Raw genomic sequence first — 27,914 nt, 5'->3', positions numbered from 1 at the left:
GTTTAACAAGGCTGGGGGACAGAGTGGGGACCGTGGAAGGAGCTGTGTGGATGAGAGCAGGCGACAAGAAACTCTGTCATAGCCGCTGAAAGTCAGAGGTGAGGGAACAGGCTGGTTAATAAACTAGAACACTGGGCCCAGTGGGTCTTTGCCCAAAGAGGGCTTGATTTGGTTGAGAAAACAAGAGCAAGAAACAAGAAGGCATGAAAGGAAAGGAGAAGGTGGTCGGGCAAAGGCCAACGCTGGGAATAGGGTGAGAGGCAGGTCCCATTAAAAGGGCTGCAGGAAGGGAGGGCACACAGGAACGGTCCATGATGGTTCCATTTAAATATGTCAACAGAAACCAAAATTCATTGTCAAAAGAGTCTGTCTTAGTCAGCTCAGGCGGCCATAACAAAATACAACAGACTGGGTGGCATAAAAGTAGACATTAACTTCTCACAGTTCTGAAGGCCAGAAGCCCAAGCATCAGGGTGCTTGGCATAGTGGGCAGAGTGGGAGTCTTGTTGAGGGTTCTCTTCCCAGTTTATAAACAGTCGACTTCTTGTATACTCACATTATGGAAAAACAGATCATCACTCTTGTGTTTCTTTTTACAAGGGCACTAATCTCACTGAGGAAGATTCTGCTTTCATGACTGAATCTCCAAGTACTAACACTCTGGGGATCAGGGCTTCAGCATATATATTGGGTTGGGACACAAACTGAATGATGAGATGTTCCAGGTGAGAGAGCCACTGATATTCACAAGAATTATGAAAACATTTAGAATTAGGTGATTTTTTAAAATTTAACTTAATTTTATTATGTTATGTTAGTCACCATACAGTACATCATTAGTTTTTGATGTGGTGTTCCATGATTCATTGTTTTCGTGTAACACCCAGTGCTCCGTGCAGGACATGCCCTCCTTAATACCCATCACCGGGCTCACCCATCCCTCCACCCACTTCTCCTCTAAAACCCTCAGTTTGTTTCTCAGAGTCCATCGTCTCTCATGGCTCGTCTCCCCCTCTGAGTTACTCCCCTTCATTTTTCCCTTCCTTCTCCTAATGTCCTCCATGCTATTTTTTATGTTCCACAAATAAGTAAAACCATATGATAATTGACTTTCTCTGCTTGACTTATTTCACTTAGCATAATCTCCTCCAGTCCCATCCATGTTGATGTAAATGGTGGGTCTTCATCCTTTCTGATGGCTGAGTAATATTCCACTGTATATATGGACCACATCTTCTTTACCCATTCATCTGTTGAAGAGCATCTTGGCTCTTTCCACAGTTTGGTTATTGTGGACATTGCTGCTATGAACATTGGGGTGTATATGGCCCTTCTTTTCACTACATCTGTGTCTTTGGGGTAAATACCCAGGAGTGCAATTCCTGGGTCATAGGGTAGCTTTATTTTTAATCTTTTGAGGAACCCCCACACTGTTTTCCAAAGTGGCTGTACCAACTTGCATTCCCTAGAATTAGGTGATGTTTTATGATGCTATAACATGACCTGTCCTCCCTCGCTGGCCCTAGTCTTGGTCAGATTCAAAGAAGAGCAGACTGACAGAGAGACCTAGGCTATATCCCACCGCTGCCACTGCATGGTGGTTTGATTGAGGCTTCTACCTCAGTTTATACACCCACTATAGCCAGGAGGTGCCTCAGGTGCCAATATGAACAGAGGCTCTTAGGTGAGGCTAGCACTGTTCATTCCTAGGCTGGGGAGGAGCCCTGTAACCATGAGGGTTTATGTGAGTAGGGGTGGAGACCCATCAGGAGAGTCTTTTCTCCCCCCTACCTTTCTTTAAGTGAGAACTTTCTTTAAGTTCTACTCCCTTAGCAAATTTTAATTATATAATGCAGTGTCATCACCTGTAGTCACCATGTTATACATTAGATCTTCAGACCTTATTACCTTATAACTGAGAGTTTGTACCTTTTTATCAACCTCTCCCTATTTTCCCTACCCCCGGCTCCTGACAACCACCACTTTCTTCTCTGTTTTTATGAGTTTGACTTTTTTTAGATCCACAAATAATTGATACCATGCAGTATTTGTCTTTCTCTGTCTGGTCTATTTCACTTACCATAATGCTTTCCAGGTTCATCCATGTTATTGCAAAAGACAGGATTTCCTTCCTTTTTCTTTTGGTTAAACACCCAGAAGTGGGATTGCTGGATCATATGGTATTTTTATTTTTAATTTTTCGAGGAATTTCCAACAGTTTTCCACAGTGGCTGCGCCAGTTTACACCCCCACCACCAGTGCACAGGAATTCCCTTTTCTCCACATTCTCGCCCACATTTGTTATCCCTTGTCTCTTGATAATAAGACATCCTAACAGGTGTGAGGTGAAGAGAGTCTTTAAAGTACAGCAGAGCAATCATAAGAAGCCCTTGGGAGATCAGTTGATCTAACCACCTCACTCTACAGACAAGAAAATTAAGGTCGCAGAAGTTAAACGATTTGCCCAAGGTCAGAAAACCAGAGAGCGGCAGGTTTGTACAGACCGTAGGGCAGTGGGGAGCTCCTGGGCCCCCAGTAGAGTGATGGCATGAGGAAAGGGTCTTCAGGAAAGCAGATCTGGGGTTGAGAAGAATCAGGGATGACGGATTTAAAGGTCAGGGAGACCCAGAAACCACTCAGGCTGGGGGTTATGGGAACAGAGGATAACAGGATGGAATGACTTGTGAGTAGGACAGAGGGTGAGAAAGAAGAACATGATGTCCACGTTTCTGAGTTTGGGCAGCTGTTCAAATGGAGGTTCTGCTTCCGGGAAAGCGGGGAGAAGAAAGAATTAAAAAGGTCTCAGGCTCTGGGACTGGGCAGCTGGTTCAACAGTGGGGTCATTCCCAGGAAATGAGACAGGAGCAGCTTTCAGCATGCTGGGATCCAGAAGCCATAAGGACAACCAAAAGGAGAGATCCTGCAGCCAGTGAAGGCTGCCCTGGATTTCAGACACAGTGGAACCCCTACCTCCACCCTGCAAGCATTAATGTCTCCGGCTCCAGAGTTTGCCTCTTGCTCTTCTCTCCCTTGTTCTCAAGTCTTCTGGCTTCGTATTTCCCAATATCTGCCCCAAGACCTGATCCTTTTTTATTACCTGTGGGCATTTTTTCCTCTGAAATGTTGACCTTGAGCATCACCAGTAGGTGCTTGGCTCCTCGTGTATAGGCATGTCAGTGACACTGACATTTCTGAGACCAGGACACTCTCCACACACCTTCCTTCCCTGCCTCCCCTCATGCTACAATGACCTCTGTGGGGAGGTCTCCCAGACCAGTCCCCTGAACTCCAGCGCTCTACTTCTGATTGCCTGGCAGACCCCTGTTCCTAGCTATCTCAACAGGAGCTTCAGTTCAGTCTGATCTGAAGTGGCACGTCTTTTTTCTTCCCCCATGGTTTTCTAATAGCCTCTCCCCATTTATGTCATCCAGAACTCTGGAGCCATTCATTCTTCATCTGCCCAACAACAAAGTCACGGAAGCCTGTTACTTCATACATCTACCCATATCTCCATTCCTGCTACTGCTGGGGTTCAGGCCCTCTGCAGTTCTCTCTTAGACTGCTCCAGACAGCCTCTGTCCCTTCTAATCTCTCCTCCTTGCTGCAGAAAGAACTGCTTTTCTAAAATGTCTTGCTGAGGCGGCTCTCCATTGTTTAAGGATGAAATCTCCTTAGTACGACATACCCACTCCTTCAGGATCTGACCCCCCACTAATTTTTTGCCCTTCTATCTTTTGTCTTCCTGCTCAACTGCCTGCAGCTCCATGACTACATCCAGCATCCAGCTCATTCTTGCCTCTGTTTTACTCACTTTGTCTCTTCCTGGAAGGCACAGTCCCTCTAGTCTTCCTGGAAAACTAACACTTATCTCTTCAATGGCTTCTCCTTTGGGAAGTACCTCCCCACCCTGACCTGTCCAGCCAGAGTTAACTGCTTCCCCTCTGTTGTTACAGGGCTCCAACAGATACCCTCCGACATGGCACTTATTGCAGTGTTAAAGTTATTGGCTCACCTGTCTGTACTGTTTTGTTTTCACAGTGTCAGGGTCTAACACAATGTCTATAGGTCATGCGCTTAATAAATGTTGATCCAAGTAAGAGAATGAATGAAGACATGAACAGAGAATTTCAACAATGCTATGCCACCATGCGCACCCTCATTCTGAAGGGTCACCACTTCCAAAACTCAGGAGCTAGTAGACTAGCTGCAGGTTTGTGTGTGTGTTTTGGGGGGGGCGGGTTATAGGTTCAGCTAAGCTGGATAATAAGCAGAATAACAATAGTGTTTAGAACCAAAAAGGAACCTAGAGAGATTCCTTAGTCCCCTTTCTCATTTGAGGGACATGACTGGATAATGAGAAAGCCATTGAAGATAGACCTTACTTAGTCTTTCTCATACAAACTTTCTGCGTGCTGCAAAGAAGTGAGCCAATTCTTTTATTGTAAAAGTATTTTTTCTGATTAAAAAATAAGTGTTGATTATAGAATATTTTAAGTTGATTGTCTAGGATCATTGTAGAACATATAGAATAGAGAGAAAAACAAAGAAAACAAAGTAGTAACCATGTGTGGACCCTCCACAAGAGACAATTTGCTCTTTCAGTTTGGTTTTTTGGATTGCAAGGGACAGAAATCTCCTCAGGGGGGCTCAAGCCAAGGGATGTTGTGGTGGAAAGCCACGTGGAATCACAGGGATCCTCGTGGGAATCTCGGAGCAGGATGCTGTCTCTGCATGGGACCTTGGTGGTGCTAGAGTGGGGAGTAGCTTTGGATTCAGAGGATATCTGGGAGCCAAGTAGCAGTAGCTCAGAGTCTCTCCTGTGGAGCCCCACTGTTCACATAAGTCAGCTTACTCCATATGTCTGCTTCCTTCCAACCTGCCACAATTTCCTGAACACTTTGCAAGAGCCCGGTTTAAACACTGAGAGAAAGAGACTTGTACTGGCCCAGCTTATCTCTTTAATAGTCCTCAGCTTGATGGACATCTTTGATACCTTACCCAATCAGTCATGGGCAAGAGGGTCAAGGGCACTTGGTCCACCTGATATAAGATAGGAGGAGGCAGGGTGAGACTTAATAACAATAATAACAGCAATAGTAATAATAGCTGGTAGGCACGGAGAACATACTATATGTCTTGCACTACTCTAAATACTTGACATACATTCTCACATTTTCTTTCTTTTTTTTTTTAAAGATTTTATTTATTTATTTGACAGAGAGATAGCACAAGTAGGCAGAGCGGCAGGCAGAGGGAGAGGGAGAAGCAGACTCCCGCTGAGCCAGGAGCCTGATGCGGGGCTCGATCCCAGGACCCCGGGATCATGACCTGAGCCGAAGGCAGACGCCTAACGACTGAGCCACCCAGGCGCCCCCATTCTCACATTTTCTTTTTACCTTGTGGGTTAGGTACTATGATTATGATCATTTCACAGTTGGGGAAATTAAGCTTTATAAGCCATGTAGCCATATCTCTATACTCTACCACCCTAAAAGTGGGGGTGGGGGGGTTGTGCATCTGCAGTGCTTCCATTTCCTATGCTCCTCTCTCCTCTTTGTCCCCTTCCTGCAGAGGTCCAGTGCCTTCACATTAGTTGTCCAAGGTACTTCATTTAAATGCCCAAACTCCCATGTCATCCACTCCTTCTCCTCTCCACTACTCACCCAAATCTTACTCTGCTCAATTCACCTCTGGCTGTCTTCCCCTCCCCCCCTCTTACCCCAGAAAAGCCTGGTTTGGCTGTTTGTTTGTTGGGTAAGGCCTGTCATTCTCAGGGAGCTTTTACTCCAGGATAGAATCTGTGTTCTTTTGGTCACACGGAATAAAATTTCAAAGCACCAAGAGTAGGAGACTCTTCAAAGTTTTTCACAGGCTCTGTAGACTCTGTTTCTACATCGGGCATCCGAGCAATATGCAGCATGCTCCAAAGGGGGCACTCTTTATCACTCAATAATTCTGAACCTCCAGGAGGACCCACAGTCAGCCCTGTGGCTTACAGCTGAACCTCCGGGTGGGATAACTGGTCTGCCTTTTTGTTCTTTTCCCCAGAACCCAAATTGTGGGACCAATAAAATGAAATATGATTACAAACTTCTTTTGCCTCACTTGGCAACCAAAGAGATGAGTGTCTTCCAAATCCTGTATTCCAAAAAGACCCAATGAACAAGAACTTTAAACAAAGGGAGATTAAGTAAGGGACTAACAAGTGTTACTCTCTCTGAATACAAATACAAAAGGGCACAGTACTTATGTAAAAAAAAAAATCTAGGATCTATTTTTGTCTCTGTTTCCTTAAGATGGAAATACTTACATGGAAAAAGCAGCAATCTCAGGCACCTTTGGGGATTTTCTTGAGCAGCCCCCATAACACTCGTGTAAAATTAATAGTAATTAGGATTATTGCTTAAACAACTTGTCGTTTATATCTAATTACCACGCACTACAATAAAAATTATCATGACAGATTCACTTTGTTGTAGGCTTTATTTAATTACAATCCTTAACTTCTATGGATTTTGTCTTAATAGTTTACTGCTTGTTATATTGTCTATTCAGAACTGAAAATATTTAAGAAACTAGTAGTTCTGGGCTTAGATAGGTCTTTTTTCTTTTCTTTTTTAATTCTTTTTTCCTTAAAGCAGACTGGGAAGGGCTCCGCTTGATGTCTTCCATCTTGGTCAGTTAAGGCAAAGATCCTGCCTCCACACCCCACCCCCAAAGTCCTTTCCGACTTTTGATGTCTCCTCTGAGAAGGTGGCTGCTTAGGCGGCCCACAAGGCAACTGCGTGTGGGGTCACAGGCAACAGTGGTGGGGTGGGAGCCAGTCTCCTTACTGAGACCCCTAACGTGACTGTGATCTGGGATGGGGTCTGGACAGCATCCTGGATGCAGCAGCGATCCTGGGCAAGCCAATAATGCTCAGAGCTCAGACTTGCCCCACTGGACCTCGGCCTTCATGCGAGCAGGGCCTGCGGAGGGCCGACCCCCCAGCCTGGCTGCTTCGGGCCTGCCTGACGAGGGAGAGGATGCGCAGCCACTCCATCGAAATGGAGGATCTGGCTCAGGGGAGGACGCCACCCCACCACGCGGACCTGGCTCAGAGCCTGAGGGTGGAGAAGGTAAGGACGAAGTGAGCGGGACCACACCTTCGTGGGCCATGCAGTCCCTTGGGCAGGGCTCTAGGACTTGGCTGGAATCCCATAGGGTCCGTGACCAATAACCCAACTTAAAGCCAGGGTTCATAGTAAGTGTGCTGTGGTCTCCCCCATGTAAGGTCCCATTCTTGTTTTTGCTGCTTCCTACCACCCATCCCCTAATGCGCGCACCTCCCAGAACCTCTCCTGTAACCCACGTGGCCAACTTCACCATGCTTCTTCCTCTCTCTCTTTTCCATGTCTTTCAACTTTTTTTTTTTTAAATGTCCGGCTCCTTTCCAGTATCATTCTTTGCTTTTCAAGGTCACAATTACCTGTTTGGATAAATCAGATTCATGCTAATATGTAAAGGGTGTGAATAAATTCCATTTAATCCATTTTATTTTATTTCAATTCAGCAAGCATTTATGGAGCAATATCGTGTACTGAGCCCTAGAGAAAACTCAAACTTAAACAAAATATAGTCTCTTAAGATTTTATACAACTAGCACAGATTTCCCTCGAAGGAAAGGGTATTAGGATGAGATTTTTTTAAATTGTAGTAATAGTAAATATTTGTGTAAATGTGCATTAGGAATCTCACAAGCACATCAAACCCATGATTTCATAATTACTATTGTTTAGAATGAGGCTAAAGAAGGTAGTGTGCAAAATAAACAAGTCTATTTAAAGAAACATATTAAGTAAATAACAGAGAAATGACAAAAATTTACACAAGTGATGATGGACTCGTGGCTAATTTTTGAAGTAGGAGCTCAGTAAGAGAGGAAGATTTGTAGACAAAAGACTCATCCTAATGAGACAGGGATGTGGCAAGGAAGGCCTCTTGGAGGAAGTGGCATTAGAGATGGGTCTTCAAGGATGACTAGGAGTTTTTCTAAGGCTGTGAAGTAGAGGCTTCATGGAGGAAATAACACAAGCCAAGACACACAAGTGATTGAGGTACACAGGGTCGAAGGAGCAGAAATGGGATTGCAGGGAAGTTGAGGTTGGAAGTGGATCATGAGGCGTTAAGAATTGGGTTTTTTCTTTTTGCCTTTGTGACCCATGCAGCTAATATACCAAAAGGAACTTTCCTTGGGACAGGATCTTCATAATGTGGGTGAGATCAATTAATGGGTCAGGGGAGTAATTTATGGGAATATGATGACTAGGATCTAAAAAAGAGAGAGACAGGAGTTAATACCAGAGTGCATCGTCCAGAACAAGCACAGGTAGTATATTGTGGAACCTTTGTTTTCCAAGGTGCATTGAGTCGTGATGGAAAATGGGTGGCAGTTCTAAAAGTCTGAAACTAGTGGTTCCCGTGTAGGTTTGACTCCCACCTTCACATTACCCATCAGACTCTTATTCAGTCTCCCATGATGAAAGGAAGTTTTGGTCATTGTCAGAGGATGGCAGAGCTGTGTGGGGTGTTTTGTGGTTAAGGGTGAGCTGGTTTTAGAGGGGAGGGATGGGTAGAGGGAGAGGGAATTTTAAGCAGGCTCTGCGCTGGGTGTGGGGCTCCATGACCTGAGCCAAATTCAAGAATCGGACACTCAACCGACTGAGCCACCCAGACATCCCAAGGGTGAATTTTTAACTGATTATGGCCAGCCTGGGTTTTGATCCTTTGCTAATTGGGTTAACCAGTTTGGACACTTCAGTGACACTGGCCACATTGTTTGTGACTGGGCTATGTTTGGCAAGGGACCTCTGAGGCCTGAGGCTCCTGTCACCATCTTGGAATAGTGACAGGATCTGAAGCTCCTGGCATGAAGTGTGTGTGGGATAGTGCAGAATCGAGGCTATGCAGGAGGGTGTGGGTTGAAGCCACTTCAAAGTGAAAGGGCTGGCCTAAGTGGCACAGATTTAAATCAGCTGTGGGAAAACAGGCACACAGCAGCTATTTTTAGTTTGTGTTAGAAACTGTAAGAGCCAGAGTTGTTCATAGAGTAGAATACTGGCTTTGGATATAGGAGATGAAGATTTTTTTCAACTCTACCACAAACTTCTGTGCTAAAGGCCATGGAAAAGAGCTGAGAGAAGATAGTAGGCAGCCGGGCTGTCCCAGTGTGGACTAGTTCAAGTTTATCATCACTGTCTCCCCCAGACTCATTTCATCTTAGAGGGCTCCAGCCTTGTTCCTGTGCCATTCTAGGTCCACTGCTTCATATAATACTCATCCCTCTCTCAAGTCCTGCTCTTGGGGAAAGACCTAGAAATTTCTTTCTTATTTGGGTGGAAAAGACTAATAATAGCTTAAGTTTACCTTTGCAGAAGTGTTTGTACTTCATTGAGGCTGAGTAACTTAATGTGGCAAAGAAGGCTCTAGCTGGACTCCAACGTTACTGAGTAGAGCATCTGTCAGGGTGGTGGGGCCCTTCTTGGCACAGTTACAGCACAGTATGTAGGTAGCTGCTTATTCCACCAATGCATGCACTCAGATGTGGTCAACACTACTTAGAACCTGGTTTTTAAGGCTGGAAAGAATCTGATCAGATGTCCTTCCTTTATACATAAAGAAACCAAGACTCAGAGGAAGGAGGTTAGTTAGGTTCAACTGAATAGATGTTTTTTGAGCATCTACTCTGTGCCAAACACCATGCTTAATGCAGGGAAGCAATGATGGATAAGATACAGTACCTACCCTTCATCTTTCCAACATCCCGTGTCCATCTGCACAGACTCAGAGTGGGATCATTGCATCTGCAGGCTGCTCTGTCACTGAGAGTGGGCAGACAGGGCACCAGGATGGGCCACTTTGGAAAAGAAGCTTTCATTTGGTGGAGCTGTGTGTGAATAGTGACTCATAATTGGTTTCCATGGAGTCTAGAAGTGGAGCCCGGGGAACAGTAATTGTCCTGTCCCTGAAATCTTGGGAGATATGGTAAAATCCAGCAGGCAGGGATTAAAAATGCAAACCGGGGAATAGTGTAGCTGTAAGCTTCTCTCAATTCAACTGAATTCAGCAAACGTTTGTTGAATGTTTGTGCCTATTACTGAGAAGGGTATGAGAACACAAAAATGAATGAGGCTTATTTGCTAACATGAGAAAGTCTGTGGCACAGAAGGCTGAGGTTTTTCAGACTGCAGGTCCTGGCCTGCTGGTGGGTCATGAAATCAGTTTAGCAGATGATAAGCACAATTTAGGGGGTGGGGAAGGGAAATAGAATAGAATAAGAAGTAGACTACATCACATATATTAAAGGTAGGGGAAGCTGGGTGGACCCATCTGCCTTTGGCTCAGGTCATGATCCTGGGGTCCTGGGATCGAGCCCTGCATCAGGGTCCACACTCAGCTCAGAGCCTGCTTCTCCCTCTGCCCCTCCCCCTTTTTGTGCCCTCTCTCACTCTCTGTCGCTCAAATAAAAAAAAACAAAATCTTAAAACAAAAGCTAAATAGTGTTTCACAAAGTCATGACTTTCAAACTTTCTTTGATATCACAATCCTCAGTGAGAATCTGTTAAACATACCTATATACATACATGCTATAAATCATATATGTGTGTGTGTATATATATATACACACTCACAATGTTTTGTGAAATTTTATATATATATATAATTTATAGCATGCATGTATATATATGTGTAACAGATTCTCACTGAGGATTGTGATACCAAAGAAGGTTTAAAAGTCTGATGTACAGTATCTAACATTGGAAGGGCTGATATTTCAGGCATACGTGCCCGTGGTAGAACCCCAACCAATACATTAGTGACAGTGTATCAGTTATCTGTGATAGTGACATAGTGACACTGCATAGCAAACAACACAAAACCTCAGTGGCATCCAACACCAAGCATTGGTTTCTCACATGCTTGCAGAGTCAGCTACACAGCTCTGTTCAGTGTCTGGCTACCTCACATGTCTGGAAACCAGTAGGTTATCAGCTGATCTAAGATCTGAGTGGCTGGGATTACTGGGGCAATTTGAGATGAGTGTCTCTCATCTTCTAACAGACTAGACTTAGCATGTGCTCATGTTGATGGCATGAGCAAAAGGACTTGTGCAAACACTTTTTAAGCCACTGTTTGCATCACGTTTTCTAATTTTCCATTGACCAAAGCAAGTCACCCAGCCAAACCCAGGGACAAGATGGGGGAAGGCATGGTAACTTGGCAAAGAACATGGGCCATTTTTAGAGTTTGCCACAACAATGAGCAATGAAGTTGGACTTGCTTTGATTGATTCTCTCCCCCAGACTATTGGTCTTCTCTTCTCTGATCTTGGTTCTCAACATCCAGTGCCTAGAACTCCAGAGGGTATGGCAGGAGCCTCTCTTCCCTTTGCAGACTAACAGGTAGAAGAGTTACAGGTAGGCAAGGAAGTGCCCTCGGGAGACAGACTAAAAGGGGACATGGGATGTGAGTTAGGGACCTGGCATCTCCTGGTGAGGCAGGGCTGGAGTGAAGGAGAGATGGTATGAGAAAAGCTCCAGGAGGGCCCTGATGACAACTGGGAAGATCCTTGTCCTTCTAACTCTGCCCTCGGTTCAAGGAGAAACTTCCGATCAACTTGGTCCAGCAATGGAAAGGGTTATCCCATGTGTGTTGTAGAAAGAAACTAGACTTCTGGTCTTGATACTGATGTGATCTTAGGTGAGTTACTTATCTTCTCTGGTCCTCAGTTTCCCCACTATGAAGGAAGGGGGATGACTATATCAGTTCTGAGATCCCTTTCAGCTCTCCTTCTCTGTCCCTTTCTGTGGTTGGCTTGCTTTTGGTACAGATGTGTTGCTTCAGTTCTCACTCTTCCCTCCAGTGCTCATGGCAGACAGAGTGAATCCATCCTGGCTTTTCCCTGCAAAGAGTGAATATTGCCTCAGAATTCTCCTCAACATAGTACTCGACCACTGCTATTGATCAGAATACACAGGCGAGGTCAGCTTTGTCATACTTATTTGGTAAGACTGGAGGAAGCATTTCTTTCTCTGTTTCTCTGTCTCTGTCTCTGTCTCTCTCTCTCTCTTTAAACTACTAGGAGGCCATGGAATCTACCCAAGCAGCTGGACAAGCAGCAGTGTATTCATTTTAGATTAATTTAGAGAAGCACACTGGGAAATGCTTGGGCTGCTCCTTGCAACAAATTTGGAACCTTTTAAAAGCTTACATAAGCTGTAAAATCTCTCCATGGCGGGAAGTCTTTAATACTCACTGAGGGAAGGGAGAGGAGTTGACTCTTCCAATGTCACCATACTTTTGACCATATAACATACAACCATGACCAAAATAAGTAAGAATACCTCCAAGTAAAGGGGAATTTGAGGGTCACATTTAAGGTACCAGCAACTTGAACTGAAATAACCCACTCTGATTTTTAGACTCTCCAGAGGAGAGACATGAGTGATAGTGAACAGTATAGGTCTTGAAGTCCACATGCTTCCACAGTCTACTCATCTGTCTGTGTTCCTTTGGGAGCTGACCCAGAACCTCAGGCAGAAGCTGGGCAGCGAAACATCGAGCTGGGCAGTGAGTGACCAGGTGAGCAGCACAGACAGCCTGTGTTGGGATCCTGGTTCCAGCAGTTGCTAGTAGCTAGAAGCTGGGAAAGTTCATTGGTCTCCCCATGCCTCAGTTTCCTGATCTTTAAGATAGGGATCATAATAAGATCTCCTTTAGAGAGTTTGTGAAGATTAACGGAAACGTGCAGATAAGGTACCCAGTGACCAGCTCACAATACACTCAATAAAGTTTGGATGGTAGGGGCAGTGCTGCCTAAGGCTGCAGTCATTATTTTAAAAAATTGAAGCTACTCTTTTAATCTCCCTGCTTCGAATATGGCTAAAATGACCATCTATTTTAAAGCCATGGCTGAGGGTGGGTTCCAGAGTTCCTGGGACAGTCACCCAGGCCCCCATCCCCCCACCTTTTTTTTCTCTTCTTCCTTATGCTATGATCCTTTTGCACACAAGTGCTGTCACCATCTAGGTTCACTGGAGAACTCCCTGTAGCCTGCCCCTTTTCCTCTTCATCTGGATGGTCTGCCATGGGATCGCCTAGGTATCAACCCATAGAACTCCCCAAACCCTCTAGAGTTATTTTCTCTTTCAGAATCTTAAGACCACGGGATCATATCTATTTTCTGAAGCTATAGAGACAGGCGCTCAAGGAACAGATTTTCAAAAGGACACTTTATTCGATTAATTAGTCAATTCCCTTGTCGTAGATGTGAAATTACCCCTAAACCATCCCGACTGAGGAGACTCTTACAGTGAGAAGCACAGAGATGTTGGGTTGTAACAATAGGAGAGCTCATTTGCAATGCAAATGAGCAACCAGCAGGCAAATGAATCCTTATGGGAAAACCACTCTAATCATAAAAACCACTTGCTTTGGGGAGACTGCAATGTAAGGACAAACAGAATCATAGCTCCATGAATCCCCTCTAATATAGGATATTAGAGAATTATCCAGGTAATTTTCTATGAAATTGCATTTGAGTGAAGCAAAATGCATTGCTGGGCAATAGATAATATCTTTAAATTTTGACTCCACAATTGTAGACTGAATTATTTATGTTTGTCACTATAGCTATGATAGTTTGGAAATAAAATAGTCAGGCTTTTCTCCCTGTTTTTATTTGTAGGAAAACAAGTCATTCAAGCTTTTTAGTGATACAATGTGACTTGCTGTCGATGGCAGTTATGAATTTTCAAGCTCTGCCAAGCACAGGAGTACCCAGAAGGGACATATGTTTTCTCTGCTTTGTGTTCCAAATTTGCCTTAAAAAACATGCAATTATGTGAAGGCCTGATTTATATATTTTCAAGGAAAAGCACAATAATGGCTCTGTTTTGTAGCCGTATTTCTCCAAAACGTATTTATATTGCTGCCTTTTCAAAAGGAGTTGGCTAATGATCATTGGATTTTTGATTTCCGTCATGACATATGAAAATTTGATGAGGTCTGTGAGATTTAAGAACTGTTTTTCTTAAGTGCAATGGAAATTTAGTTAACATAGTTTTGTACTGCAAGCCTGAAAAACACTTACCTTTCATCCATTTCCTTATTTTTCTGGCAAGTGGGAGAAGGGGATGCAGGAAAAACTGCATTTGTAGCTAGGATGAAACAGAAATGACCAGGATAACAAGGAGTAAACCTTGAAAGATTGGAAAGCTGTAGACGGGTCATGAGTGTAGGAGGAAGCAGGGAGAGATAGAATATTTGCTGGGGATGGAGGGATGGCTCTGGGGAGAAAGTGAAGCTTTTTGTTTACATTTTATACCTAAATGAAAATTACCATAAAGCCCTTTATAAATTGTATAATCACTCTGGGTTGTAGATTTCATGCCCTTCATGATTACTATTAATGATAGCGTTCACACTACTCTCTCAGTAGCATTTCTAGTCAATTTATTGAGAGAAGATGAGCTGGTCTCTTTTTGGATTGGGGAGCCCCCTCCTGGGAGGTAGGGCAATTTTTTTTGTTGTTTATTCTCTTTCAGTAATGGAAATAGAGAAAAGTCAAAGGCCAATTTCACATAATAAGGGAGTTAGTGGACAAATAATTACACAGAATGGAGTTTCAGGAAATTTTGAAGCTAAGAAGAGGAAAAGGTATCAGAGGCAGTGGAAAGACAGAAGGAAGGATAACATATATGCAATGTTTTGATTGCCTTGTACAAATCTAGAGTCATTTTGTTAGTTTAGGAATATAAATACCTTATGTAACACATAGGCTTATAAAGTATTTATATTGTATATTTAAAATCATAAAGGCTCAGAAAAATGCAATGTAAAAAATGGAAATAATAGCATGTCTTCCCCATAATTTTTCAATCTTAAGGGAAATAATTTTCAAATGCTTTAGAAAATTGTTTCACCCCCTGGCATTCACATCTAGGGTGCAGGAAGAGAAGTCACATGCTCTTAGAGATGCTGTCTTGTTAGGCCTCAGATTCACATACATTTTTCTCGTATGTATTGTGTGTAAGCCTGGTAAACTCTCATCTGCTTTTTTGGATCCAGAGAAGGTTTGGTCCAAGATGATTTTGAATTCATTCAGTGGTCATAACTTTTGTTGGGTAAGTGAAATGGTCCCTCAGTGTGATGGAATCATCTTTCATACTATTGAGATCATTCCCACAGTGAGCTTTTTAATATTACCTTTTGGGTTCAGGTCTTGCCAAAAAAGCCCTACAGGGAAATTTTAATGGAATCTTCAGGTGGAGTGTTTTCCCATTCTAGAGCTAGGTTTCCAATTTTGTTCCTTGATAAAAGCAAAGAAAAAGTAATTATGGGATCATTCAAGACAGAATTTGAAAGATACTTCAATTTTATAAAATGATGGGTCTCTCAATGGCTTTGGTGTCAGTCTGAGTTTTATGGTAAAGGCCACCACCTTGGAACCTTGGAGATGGGCCATAGTGATTTCAGAGAATGATCCTATTGGGGAAATAGCCAATTCCATCCTTTGCTATCTTTTTCAAGCCTCATGAGATGATGCAAGAACACCAGAGCTTAGCTTGGCTTTACCTACTGGTCACAGTTTATTCATTCATTCTAAGCCAAAAGTTTAGAGATTTTCAATAATGAAAGCCAAATTGTTGAGATAGTAGCTCAGAGACTGGAGGTGAGAGGAGGCATCCCCTGGTGGTCTGTTTACTGAGCTAAGGACAGGTGACTAAAAGATGGCCCATTTCCCTAACACCAAGAACCTCTAGCCATAGCTTCAGAAAATGTACCCCCCAAAAAGAGATCCCCGATCACATCTCCCTAGACCTACCTCCTCCTGGTTCAGCCTGGGGTGAGACAGAATGGAGTGGGTTGGAGCGGGGGGGAGGGGGGGGTGACACAGAGGATGTGCACAGGATGCCTGACGGGAAAGAGACAATCTTTGGAATATGATGTAGCAAAATATTTTCAGTCTCCCTTTTCTCATTTCTGTCCAGGTCATAAGTCTGTGCCTATCTTCTCCTTTCCTCCCACTACCTCACCACTTTTTCCTTCCTTCCCGCCCCGTCCAGACAATTTTCCTCCAGTATTGGGGACTGAGGAGTCAGTTGAATTGGAATAGAAACTAGGAAAAGGGAGGGTTGGAATATCCTAAGAGTTACTCGGAAGCTCAACTATCTCATTGGCCTCTCATGAAGAGAGAAAGTATGGGTTTCCAGAAATTGCATTTTATGGGCATTATCATTAGTACTATGTGTTTTTAAATTTATTTTCTTTTTGTTTTGATGAGACCGAACATCAAGTGACCCTAGAAGAGCTACAAACCTTAAGTGCACTCTTTCAGGTAGGAATTGACCAGGTGAGCTGTCTAAATATTCATCTGGGTAATTCGATTCTCTCTTTGATGGTTGATTTTTCAGTGAAAAGTATAATCCTTTTAATTCCTATAAAATAGCAGTGAGGAATAAATTTGCCTTAATTGTCATTTTTTAATGGAATTAGAAACAAGTTGTGAATGCATCAGAGAAATGAACAAAAGGGATACCATGTTAGAAGTTGACGGAGTTTAAGTAAGTCTAATTAGACATTCGATCTTTTGGACTCTTGCTCCTAGACTAAACAAAATGCAGCTATGTTAATCATTAATTATTCTTTTTCCTTTCTAGGAGTATGAAAAGAGAGGAAGACAGCTGCTGGACGTGGAAACTTTCAAATGCATAATGAAACAGAGTATGAGGTCACAGAATAAAGTAAATGGATTTTATAAATGCTGGATCATTGAAACCACAGTTAAAACTTCACCTGTATGAACCAGTTAGGCTTGATGTTCTATCTGTAAAATCACTCTCAGCTCTAAATTGTGATTTCTGCTAGTATCTACCTGATTCACAGAACAGTTTATTTGGGAAAATATTTTTAAATTTTTGAGAAGATGCTAGACCAGCAAGAGATTTAAAGACTTTTATTGAAAAGGTGAGAAAGGCTCTTGTTCCATCTATAATTATGTCTGTAGACAGTCCCCGATTTATGATGATTTGACTTTAAGATGGCGGGAAAGCCATGCATAGTTAGTGGAAACCATACTTTGAATTTTTATCTTTCCTCCAGAGCTAGTGATATTCAGTCTGATCCTCTCTCATGAGGCTAGACAGCAGCCACAGCACCCAGTCAGCCATGTGCTCACGAGGGTCAACAGCTGACAGTACACTGAGAACCGTTCTGTACCCAGGCAACCATTCTGTTTGCCATTTTCAGTATAGTATTCAACACGTCATTATAAAATAGACTCTGTGTTAGAAAATTTGGCCCAACTGGAGACTAATGTAAATGTTCTGATCATATTTAAGGTGGGCTAGGCTAAGCTATGATGTTTGGTAGGTTAGGTGTATTAAATGCATTTTCCACTTACGTTATTTTCAACTTACAATGGGATTATCAGGATGTATTGCATCAAAAGTTGAGGAAGATCTGCATATTTGTTGTTTCCAAAGAGCATGGACCTCCCTTCCACACCCGATCTGCTGGAATGAAATAGTTTAAACATTCCCTCTGCCATATTGGTTAACCCAGTTGTTAGCTCAGAATATGAAATCTTAATGAATGGTCATTCAGGTTCCTATAACAAAATACCACAAACTGGGTGGCTTACAAATAACAAATATTTATTCCTCACAGTTCTAGGGACTAGAAGTTTGAGATCAGGGTCAGGTGAGGGCTCTCTTCCAGGTTGTAGACTTCTCCTTGTGTCCTCATGTAGCAGAAGGGACTTGGGAGCTCTGAGGGATCTCTTTCCTAAGAGCACAGATATCATTCACAAAGGCTCCATCCTCATGACCTAAGCACCTCCCAAAGGCCCCACCTCCTAATATCATCACATCAGGCTTTAGACTTCAACCTATGAACTGGGGTGTGGGGGACAAAAACATTCAGTCCATAGCAATAAATAAGGTTATATTCCTCAGATAAAATATGTATTATAAAAGCATAGCTCTTTAAGCACTCCTTGCTAAGGTTTCCTGATTGCATCTTAAATTATATATAAAAACAAACTCAAGCTAAAGCTCTTTGATCTTGTCCCTGGGATTTGAACAAAAACAAGCCCCTTCTAAGTACAAAGCCCACAGTTTCAATGGCTACAGTACAAGTTTAGGTGTGTTTAAAATTTCTTCTACAATGAGAAGTGATCATTAAATGGAACCTATTTTTAAACAGTCTCTCCTCTATTTGTGCAATACTATACAAAGAACTTCTGCTGGGGGAAGAGAGAGGAGGGTCTTAAATGGATAAATCCTTGGGTGTTTTGCCAACATTCTAGATCTTTTTAACCAAAGCAGTCTAATTATCTATATTTTTAGAATGCCTGCCCACCTAGTCAGCCACTCATTCCCTTATCCTCTCATTCATTCATTCATTCATTCATTCAACAAATCTTTACTGGGGCAATATTCACTTAGTAAGTATTTACTAAGAGGCTTTATTTTAGCCCCTGTGGCACACAGTCAGTCAAGATAGGACCTAGAGCCACTCTAGAATTAAGCGTGGGTGTCATGGGGGCGTGTCAACCAGACCAGTGAGTCAGGCCTGAAGGAGATAAATCTTGGGCTGAGTTTTGAGGGATGAAGGGAATTGCTCCATAAAGGAGGGACAGACAGGCAAGGCCTTCAAGAAGAGGAAACAGCATTCCTAGAGGCACAAAGGCACGGGTCGGCATGACGTCTGTTACATACATCTAGGGGAATGTGTGCAAAGGAATGTGGGACAAAGATCAGATTATTTGGGACCATTTGTACTAAGCTTAATTTTATACAGTATTTCACTGAGGATCCATGAAGCCATGTCTTTTTTTGCTTATTTATCAAATAATTAATTGATTTTTGACTATGTGACCACACTGTCTTAGGATCTTTTCATATTTCGTTTCCTTTGTCTCCAGAATATCATAATAACGTCATTCAGAAGGCATTATTATTCTTATTTTGTAACTGAAAAGATAGAGGGTTAGAGAATCTGAATAACTTGCCTGAAGTCCCTACTAAGGAAGACATTTGGGATTCAAACTCTAGTCTGCAACTAATGCACAATATGTCATTTAAGATTAAGTTCATCTACAGAGTGACAGAAAATGCTAAGCCACCAAGCCTGAAGAAAGATAAAGATTTTCTCTCTCTCATGTAAAAAGTCAGGTGGTCAAAAGGCTTCATGAAATCATCCGGAAGACTTGTCCTGCTTGGCTTCTATCCCACCTTCAGCATGTGGACTCCTCTTCATGGCTCAAGATGGCTGCCCGGACTCTAGCTGACATGCTCTCATCCCAGGCAGCAGGAAGGGAGAAGGGGCAAAGTAAGTACAAAGTACTACTCCTTCCCTTTAAGGACAATTCCCAGAAGCTGCCTGTGACATTTTTAACTTTTTAGTCAGAAATTAATCATGTGTCATATCTAGCTGCAAAAGTTGGCAGGTAAATGTGGTCTTTTTTCAGAGGAGGCATGTATCCAGTTAAAAGTTGTATGTTTTTGAGTAAGGAAGAATAGCTAAGAGGAACAACGAACAACCCCATGTCTTCTCCATTATTCTGGGGTTTCATTTTCTAGTACTGGCTAAAAACTAGGAAGTATCTCCTTTGTTCTTTCTAGGAAACGTTGACTTAGTCACAACTCAATGCCAAAAAGGGGAGGGGGCACTAAAGAATAACATTTAGGAAGAGCACAATGTATAGGGTGAGCATTTTAGACAGAGGTGGCATCTACAGGAACAGGAGTCTTAGTTCCCAAGTCCACTAAGCCCTTGGTTTTGGTGGGGAGAAGAGAAGGTAATGCCCTATTTTCTTATTTCTGTACCTTTGCATGCACTGTTCCCTTTGCCTAGAATGCTCTCCTCCCCTTTTTTGGCTTAAGTAATGACTCTCTCTGAATTCTGATTCTTTTTTTTATATTCCCAGAATCTAGCACCATGTGTGGCACATGCAGGTGCCCAATAAATGTTGAATGAATGAATGATGTTAAGGCAGTGCAGCCATTGTGGACTTGAAGGGGTCTATCCTAACTTTCCTAGAAGTCAATAGATGCTTCTCCTTTCAACTTGATAGTGGTCCATAGTTACCTGTAGCATAGAACTAATCATTTTGCATTACACTGTTTGCTTGTTTGTGACCCCACTATACAGTGAATGCTGCGAGGGCAAGTAACACATCTTTCAGCTCTGAGGCCTCAGCATCTGGCACAGGACTGGGCATACCATTGGCGCTCAACTTGTGTTTCTTCCATGAATGAATCAATGTGTGGAGGAAGTAGTCCAATGTTCCTCAGAAACCCACATAATCATGCTGAGAAAGCAGCACCTTGGACAGAGCCTATTTATGCATAGACACATGCCCCCCACCCCCAAAGAGAGACCATCTGATGGCACATGACCTGCCTGAAGGCCAATTCTTGCCATGGCTTGTGACACTGCATGACCCTTGTCTGATGTACCTTGTCTGGAGCTCCAAGATGCCCAGGCCTACCCAAAACTCTCCCATGCTCTGCTTTGTGGTGACAAGGTGGTCTGAGTGGGCATCCTAAGCCCAGGCAGTGATTGTTTTCATCCTGAGTTTTTCTGTTTCCATTCCATCTGTGGACCTACACTCTTCTTGAGGTCATCCCTCTGGGTGTTTTGGTTTGTTTAGACATTCATTTCAAAAACATTTGTTAGATATTATGTGCATGGTACTGTCTAGTTGCCATGGTGAAGTCTGCACTGTCAGCCTCCCCCAGGAGTATGGTATGTCTCCATCTGAGCATGACTTAGAGGGAAGTAGGGCTGAGCTGAAGTCCACAGCCAGGGCCTTTCCTTACAAACTACACTGACACTGAGTGTTGATTCACCAAGAGGCAAAGCCGTAGTGTCTTGAACATCAGGCCTTATCTTATTTTCTCCCTTTTACTGCTATTACTACACAATGGCAAACACCCATGGGACTTATAAGAGAAAAGCCAACATCCCACTCTCCCAAAGAGACATATAACCTTACTATTTCTGTTGAAGGTACCTTCTACGTATATTCCTGAAATTACAGAATTTTGGAGTTTGAAAGGGCCTTAGAGGTCACTTAGTATATAGCCCCTTCAATGCTCAGATTTTCTTCTCTGCTAAGCCATGAGTCAGCATATGCTTGAATACCCTCAGCTAAAGAAAACATAATGCCATACAAGGCAACTCATTTCAAGGCTAGAGAGCTCTGACCTTAGAAACTTTTCTCCCCTTTATGAGCTTAAATTCGTTTTTATTGACATTCTACCCATTAGCTCAATTTCTATTCTTTTGAGCCGCCATAACAAATTACCACAAACATAGTATCTTAAAACAAATACATGTTTATTATCTCACAGTTTTTAGAAGTTAGGAATCCAATCATGGCTTAGCTAGGTTCTCTGCTTCAGGGTGTCTCATGAGGCTGCAACAAGGTGGTAACAATGGCTCGGGTCTTATCTGAAAGCTTGACTGGGGAAGGATCCACTTCCAAGCACATATGGTTGTTGCCATGATTGATTTCCTTGCTGGCTGTTGGCCACAGGCTGTCCTCAGTTCCTTGCCATGTGGGCCTCTCTGTAGGGCAGCTCACAACAGGGTAGCTGGTCTCATCAAAGCTAACCAAGGAGAGAGTCTGTTAGTTAGGCCAAAGTTAGGATCTAATCACGGAAATGGCATTACCCTCTACATTAGGTATTCTATTGGCTACAAGCAAGCTACTCAAGGGGAGGGGATTACATAGGCCATGAATACCAAGAAGTAGGGATCATTGGGTCCATTTTATAATCTGCTTACTACTACCACACAGAAGTAATCTACTCTCCCTCTCATAGAATAATCTTTCTAATACTAAAAAATAATGTTCATGACTTGCATGTCCTCTTCTTTTGGGATACACCTAAGGGCATACCCTTACCACCCAACCATTGTCCTTGGAACTTGTTTTGCTGTTATCTAAAGTGGGGTCCCTAAGCACAGTCCAGTCTTTTAGCTGGAATTGACCAGGGTGGAGTGGGATCTCCTGGGAGCACAGGGACTGAGAGACAGAAACTCTTCATGCTAATTAGGGCTTCCTTTCAAAAATAGAAGTTCCAGGATCCCCAGTCTCTCGTGGGGAGAAGAGTTTTGGGGTCAGCACACTGACCTCCAACTAACAGTCCTATTAATGTTTTGCAGCAGGCATTCCAAAGATCTTTGAGTATTATGCATTTTAATGTAAAATTCATAAATTGGAAAAATTAAGATTTCCCCTCCTTCTGCATCCTCTCCCACCACAACTTGGTGAAGAGTTTACTCCTGTGCAGTCTATAAATAGACTTACTTTTTTCCTTTCCAGAATATTGAACAAATAGAACAACTTTTCATGAAAATAGACTATGAATCAGTGGGCGGAATTCAATGGGTAAGTTGGGTTATATTTTCTAAGTCAAATTTTGAGATTAGTAAAGAAAACACATAAAATGTTAGTTCTGAGCCTGTTCCTTTCTGAAGTATGCTATGCCCCTCAGTGCTTTCGTCAACTTGAAACTGAACCAAAGGGATATGCATATTCACAATTTTCAAGTTTTGTAATGTCAGATTATACTTGGAATAGTTTAACTAGGGATTTCAGTAGCTAAGTCAAGTTCTAAGAAGGGTTTCCTAAAACTAGGGAATAAAGGATACATTTGTCACCTTACCCCAAAGCAAACATGAAACACCAGTGAGCAAGAAATTCTACGAGCAAAAAAACACCTGATAATAATCAGATCAGTTAACACATGTAAAGTATTTAGAACAAGGAGAGTCACAAAGTAAATTCTCAACAAATACCGTCATCATCATCATTATTAATATTACCCAATTTGAGTAGTGTGATAATAAGGAGCTGAGACATCTGCTTTAAACATTCTCTGCCATTGTGTCTGTCAGTGCCCTTCTATTGTTCCAGGATCAATTAAGTTCTAAAATGAAAACTTGAGCAGTAAGATACCTCTATTCAGACCTTGGGCCAATTCCCCAACCGAATCAAATGCAAGTGTTTACATTATCATCTGACTTGAATAGGAAGTCAGGATTCCAGAGAAGAGAAGGGAGGCTCTAATGAAGTGGGGCTTTGGGGGAAGTGGAGAGAAAAGAAATGTTCCCAGGCCCTACAGTAGCCCCACACTTTCCCTCTGACTGCAGACTTCTTTTCCCTAGGTGTACAGCTGAGATTCTAAATGAGGCATATACTGGTGGGTGGGAACTGTGCAGTCTGACCGATAAGGACTTCAGTCTCTGGCCAGCCACTTACTAGCTGTTTGATCTTAGGCAAGCTATTTAACCTTTCCAAATTTGTAAAAGGGAAGAACAATAGTATCTATCTCACACAGTTATCATGAGAATTAAAAGGAAGGTCTGTGTTGCATAGAACATGGTATACTGTCAATCACAACCATCATCACCATCCTCCTCCTCCTCCTCCTCCTCATCATCATCACCACCACCATCTTCTTTAGAGAGAGACACACTGGGGGTGGGGAAGGGAGCCCAAGCTGGGTAACAGACTTCCAGCCTCAACTGAACAGACACATCCCAGTTATTACCCTTGCGTTTTTGGCATGCTGATGAACCAGTGAGTACTAATAATTATGTCATGTCCAGGGAAGGAATTACCTATACTCTGATGGTAAAGAGAGTTTTGAAAGAAAGGAATATAGTAGATGTTTAATGAATTTTCCTTTATCCTCCAGGATGGCTTCTGCATGCATCTACAGCTAGAGTATTCAGAGCAAGCGGATGCTTTAGCTCGACAGAAAGAGGTTTCCTTCCAGCTGCCTGCTGTGCTGCAGGGGCTGTCATATGGGGGTCCCGTGCTGCGCATTCTCTCTATGCCTGATGACACCTTAATCATGATCAGAGAAGATGGAGTAATTTATTTCTGGTCCCTGCAGCTGAAGTTGAAAAGAAGAAAGAGAGTTTTTGTATGTGATTTTCATTTGATAAGGATGCTGAGTGCTCCGGTTTGATTTTATTTGCTATTTAAAACTCTCTTCAAGTGGTATGATTACAGAAATTGTGTCCTTGAATGCAACATATTCATGTTGGCTTTTGCTAGTCTATAGAATGCAAATAAAATATGATCTCTATATGTAGTACAAGATAATGCTTCATTTTGCTTCTAAAATCAGATGGAGTAATGAATTACACATGACTCCATCATGTAATTTATCATATGTCTTAATGAATCACAAACAGAAAAGAATTTCCCATTGTTTTTTTTCCTGTTAATGATTATTTCAGTTTAGGCAGCTATGTTAGGGTTTGTCTTCTTATTGAATCACAGAATCAGAAATTCAGAAGGCAAAAAGCATTTGGGAAGTAGACTTAGGATAGGAATAAAAATGCCTGACCTGTTCCAGAATATATCCTGTCTTTAAAGTCATTTCATTTTTTATTATCTCATTCAACAATAGTTGAGGCCCTGACATAGCCTAGGCTCTCTGCTGGGTACTGGGGATATAGAAACCCATCTCGGCCCTCCGGAAACTTATCATCTACACTAGAAGTTACAGTTATCCTAAACCCCTCAGGCTGCCAAATAAGCCCTTCCTAGAGCGAGGGAATAAAGGTGGCTCTTTGAATCTAGCAAGTTCTGTATACCTGAAGGAGAGCATCAATTTTTAAAAAAAACTCTAATCTTAAACATGCTTATTGTCAAACTGTCTTATCATTCAAAAGGCATATTCTTGTTTATTTGCACTCTTCAACACATTAGGACAAGTCCATGAGTCGGAAGCCCAGGTGGGTGACGGATGTCATCAGCATGCCACAGTACAACAAACTGATCATAGGGACTGGGTAAGTGCCTGCAGCTCTTCAATTGGAAGTAAACAGTGCTTGTGTTATGAAATTCATTTCCATGTGTCAGTTTACACAGACACATACACATCTGTGGTATTTAAAAGTCATGAAGCCCCTTTTAAAACATGCTAGAACTCAGAATATCAGTCAACGCTACTTTGCAAAGTTAGGGTCTTTTTGGCCCATTGCAGTGATGTCATTGCCTCCAACACCGACAGAGACCCTCTTTTGGAATACTTCCAGAGTGAAGGTATGGGCCAATGGGGGAAAAAAAATCAGTCTTGTGAGCTTTTAGCACATTTTATTTCAGATTCAAAATAATATGCCTATTTTATTATCCACCAAAATTCAGTCCAAAGTGCTTTGGACTGATTCAAAAAATAAAATCTATAGTAAAAAGATAATGCTTATAGTTGAAGAACCTCAGAAGAATGGATCTGAGGCTGGGAAGGAAGATCCTGAAGGTTTTGATCATGTCAACACAAGAAAAATGAACAGGCACCATCCTGGGTTGCTTGGTTAACCTCAGTAATGGGCCACAGCGAAGGGAGTGTGGCTTGGTGGGAAGGAAATTTGGAAAATTTCAAATCAAGGTAAAGCAAAAAGTTCAACACAAGGGAGGGGGTGTGGGGGTAGGGGTGTGAACTATGATCCAAGGCTGGGAGACTGAGGAGTCAAGCTGCTAAACACAGGGCTCTGGGGGCATGGCTAAGGGAAAGGGTGGAGCTTGAAGGGGATTCCCACAGCCCTGCTACAGGGCTGACTCCCCACAAGCTCAGGGTCTCTCTCTTCTCCACCTGGTCTCCTCCAGAGGCCCCTGATTCCTTAGTCTTCAACCACTTTAATGAACCAACAGTTAACCCAACCTCAGATAATCGAGGCTATTAAATACAATTAAGTTTAATGCTAAATCTAATAATTAAAATATATTTGTTTATATAGTAAGATGTATTAATATAATTAATATTAACTACTAAAAAGCAACAAGCCTGAGTGTATACATTCAGCCCAGTTTGGCTTTAAAGCCATGCCCAATAATTTAATTATCATGTCTTTTGCACACATAGCAGTTCAGAGATTGCTCAGTAACCTACTAGAGACTCTCTGAGCTGACAAATCAGAAGATGAGGCAAGGCTTATGACATCTGGAGGCAGGAACCACTAGAGCTGCATGGCAGGTGAAAAAGGAGGTTGAAAAAAGACATTTTACACTGAGGGAAAGGCAAGATATTGGAATTTAGAGAGTGACCTCTGTTCATTCTATACCAACAGGTCAAGCAGTAAATTGTGTTTCTTATAGCCACAAACTTGTTCTTCTCTTAATCAGCTCCAAGGTAGACAAACTAACACAGGAGGGAAGGGGTCAAGAGTGCAGGTTGGAAAGGTGGGAAATTAGGGGAGCACTGAGTTAACCCTTTAGTTTCTAGAAAGAGGCCCCGGCCCTGCACTTTGTAGATCTAACCATCTTTAGTATCTACAATAAACAACAGCTCACATTTGTGAGCCCTTAGCAAGTCCTAAGAAACTAATCACTTTCTCACACATCCTTTTGTTCAATCCTCGTAATTCTCCTGAAAGACAGGAGATCCCCATTTCACAGATGAGGCGACTAAGTGGTAAGCTGGGATCTGACGCCCCAACTACTGGCATCCAGAGCTCATATTGTTGAAAGCTGTGCCAGCCTCCTGTTGGAGAAGGATAAGCCAGGGTGGTTTAGAAGCAGGCAGAAGAGATGTCCCCAGATGGTGGGACAGGGTTGGGAGACCTCATGTTCTGCCAGAGGGGTTGCTCAGTAGGGTAGATGTTTCATTGGCCAGGTGTCTCTGCTTTGTGGAATCCATGAAATATAAAAACTGTTCTACAAAAGTGAAGTGGGAAATTTAAATTTACTCCAACGGTGCTTGATCTTTGAACAGAAACCGTGAAATCCAGCTGTATGAACTCTCCAACCTGGAGCCTTACTGTCAGATTGGTGGCCTGGAAGCTGTTGCTCTGAAACTGGACTACTGGTAAGAGCATCTCCAGGGCCAGGCAGGCCTCACGGGGCGCTCTCTCCTGGCCACTGGGGTCTTCTCTCCTCTCCCCTTGGGCAGTTCCGTTCAGTCCTGTTCAATCAGTAAATGTCAGGGCTTCCATGCGTCCTGTCATGACCATGTCTCACATCATAGTACTACCTAGAAAGGAGGGATCTTCCTGCATCAAATCGGGAAAGGGAAGCCCAGAGAGGTGAAATGATTATTAGAGACATGTAATTATGAATTCATCTGTTTTAAATGTGACTGGATTAATTTTCTTAAAACTCAACTTTGACCATGTTACTCTGCTTTGTAATGGTTGCCAGTTCCCACTCCAAAAATATCCACACCTTCAGAGAACATCTAACCCCCCCTGCCTTTTCAGCTTCATCCCCTCTGAGTCTTCAGGCCTCCCAAGCATGAACATAGTTAAACAGAGACTCTCAACTTGGGCCAGGCATTGTCACCACTATGGTGCTCCTGGTGCTGCCCTCTTCCCCAACCATCCATCCCACCATGTTTCTTGAGCCCCTACTGCGCACCCTCATTGTTGGATGTGGGACATATGCATGAATGAGACAAGATTCTTAGGAGTTAGAACAGTCTCACAGAGTGGGTGGTTCCTGCTGAAATCCTACCATTCTTCATGGCCCAAACCTCCCTGGATTCCCCTGAATCTCCTCCATATCCAAAAGCCAACATCTCCGAGAAGGCTCCCCCACCTTAGGCATTGGTGTCCTGCATGTCACGAGGCACAGTTCCTGAGCAACTCACAGGCAGCACCGGTGCCTTAGTCTTTGCTGTGTGTTCTCTGACACCTACACACTGACTGGCAGGTTCATAGCAGGCTCTCAAGAAATGTTTGTTATGTATGGTGATTAACATAACAATAAAAAAGAAAAAAAAGAAATGTTTGTTGAATGAGCAAGTCAGAAAACTCTTATGTGAGTTGACAAAACGAGGCTCCAGTTTTATTTTGCCTTTCCCTCCCTATTCTTCCTTTTTCTTCTGTGTGTGTGTGTGTGTGTGTGT

The 27,914-nt window shown here is 42.7% G+C and overlaps 1 protein-coding gene across 3 annotated transcripts; it reads left to right on the top strand.

Moving 5' to 3' along the window:
* LOC141373073 (cilia- and flagella-associated protein 337-like) lies at nt 1–27,615 on the top strand. Of its 3 annotated transcripts, XM_073894300.1 has the most exons (10): nt 1–98; nt 6,878–7,118; nt 16,325–16,378; nt 16,537–16,604; nt 16,701–17,007; nt 19,214–19,374; nt 22,379–22,444; nt 23,757–23,987; nt 24,782–24,864; nt 26,784–27,615. In XM_073894300.1, the coding sequence occupies exons 7-10, from the start codon at nt 22,406–22,408 to the stop codon at nt 26,878–26,880; spliced, it is 450 nt and encodes a 149-aa protein (XP_073750401.1). In that variant the 5' UTR covers nt 1–98; nt 6,878–7,118; nt 16,325–16,378; nt 16,537–16,604; nt 16,701–17,007; nt 19,214–19,374; nt 22,379–22,405; the 3' UTR covers nt 26,881–27,615. The 3 variants fall into 3 exon arrangements, 2 of the variants coding, with proteins under 2 accessions (XP_073750401.1, XP_073750402.1); XR_012378704.1 differs by lacking the exons at nt 1–98; nt 16,537–16,604; nt 19,214–19,374; ... (2 more) ...; nt 24,782–24,864; nt 26,784–27,615 and adding an exon at nt 18,968–19,162 and having other exon boundaries at nt 6,540–7,118; XM_073894301.1 differs by lacking the exons at nt 1–98; nt 6,878–7,118; nt 16,325–16,378; ... (2 more) ...; nt 19,214–19,374; nt 22,379–22,444 and adding an exon at nt 23,537–23,638.
* The last annotated feature ends 299 nt before the right edge of the window (nt 27,616–27,914 follow it).

The sequence above is a fragment of the Callorhinus ursinus genome, unplaced genomic scaffold, assembly GCF_003265705.2.
Source record: "Callorhinus ursinus isolate GAN/ISIS: 27379988/994484 unplaced genomic scaffold, GSC_fseal_2.0 scaffold7, whole genome shotgun sequence".
NCBI classification, from domain to species: Eukaryota; Metazoa; Chordata; class Mammalia; order Carnivora; family Otariidae; genus Callorhinus; species Callorhinus ursinus.
This window is presented reverse-complemented; position numbering and strand designations above follow the sequence as displayed.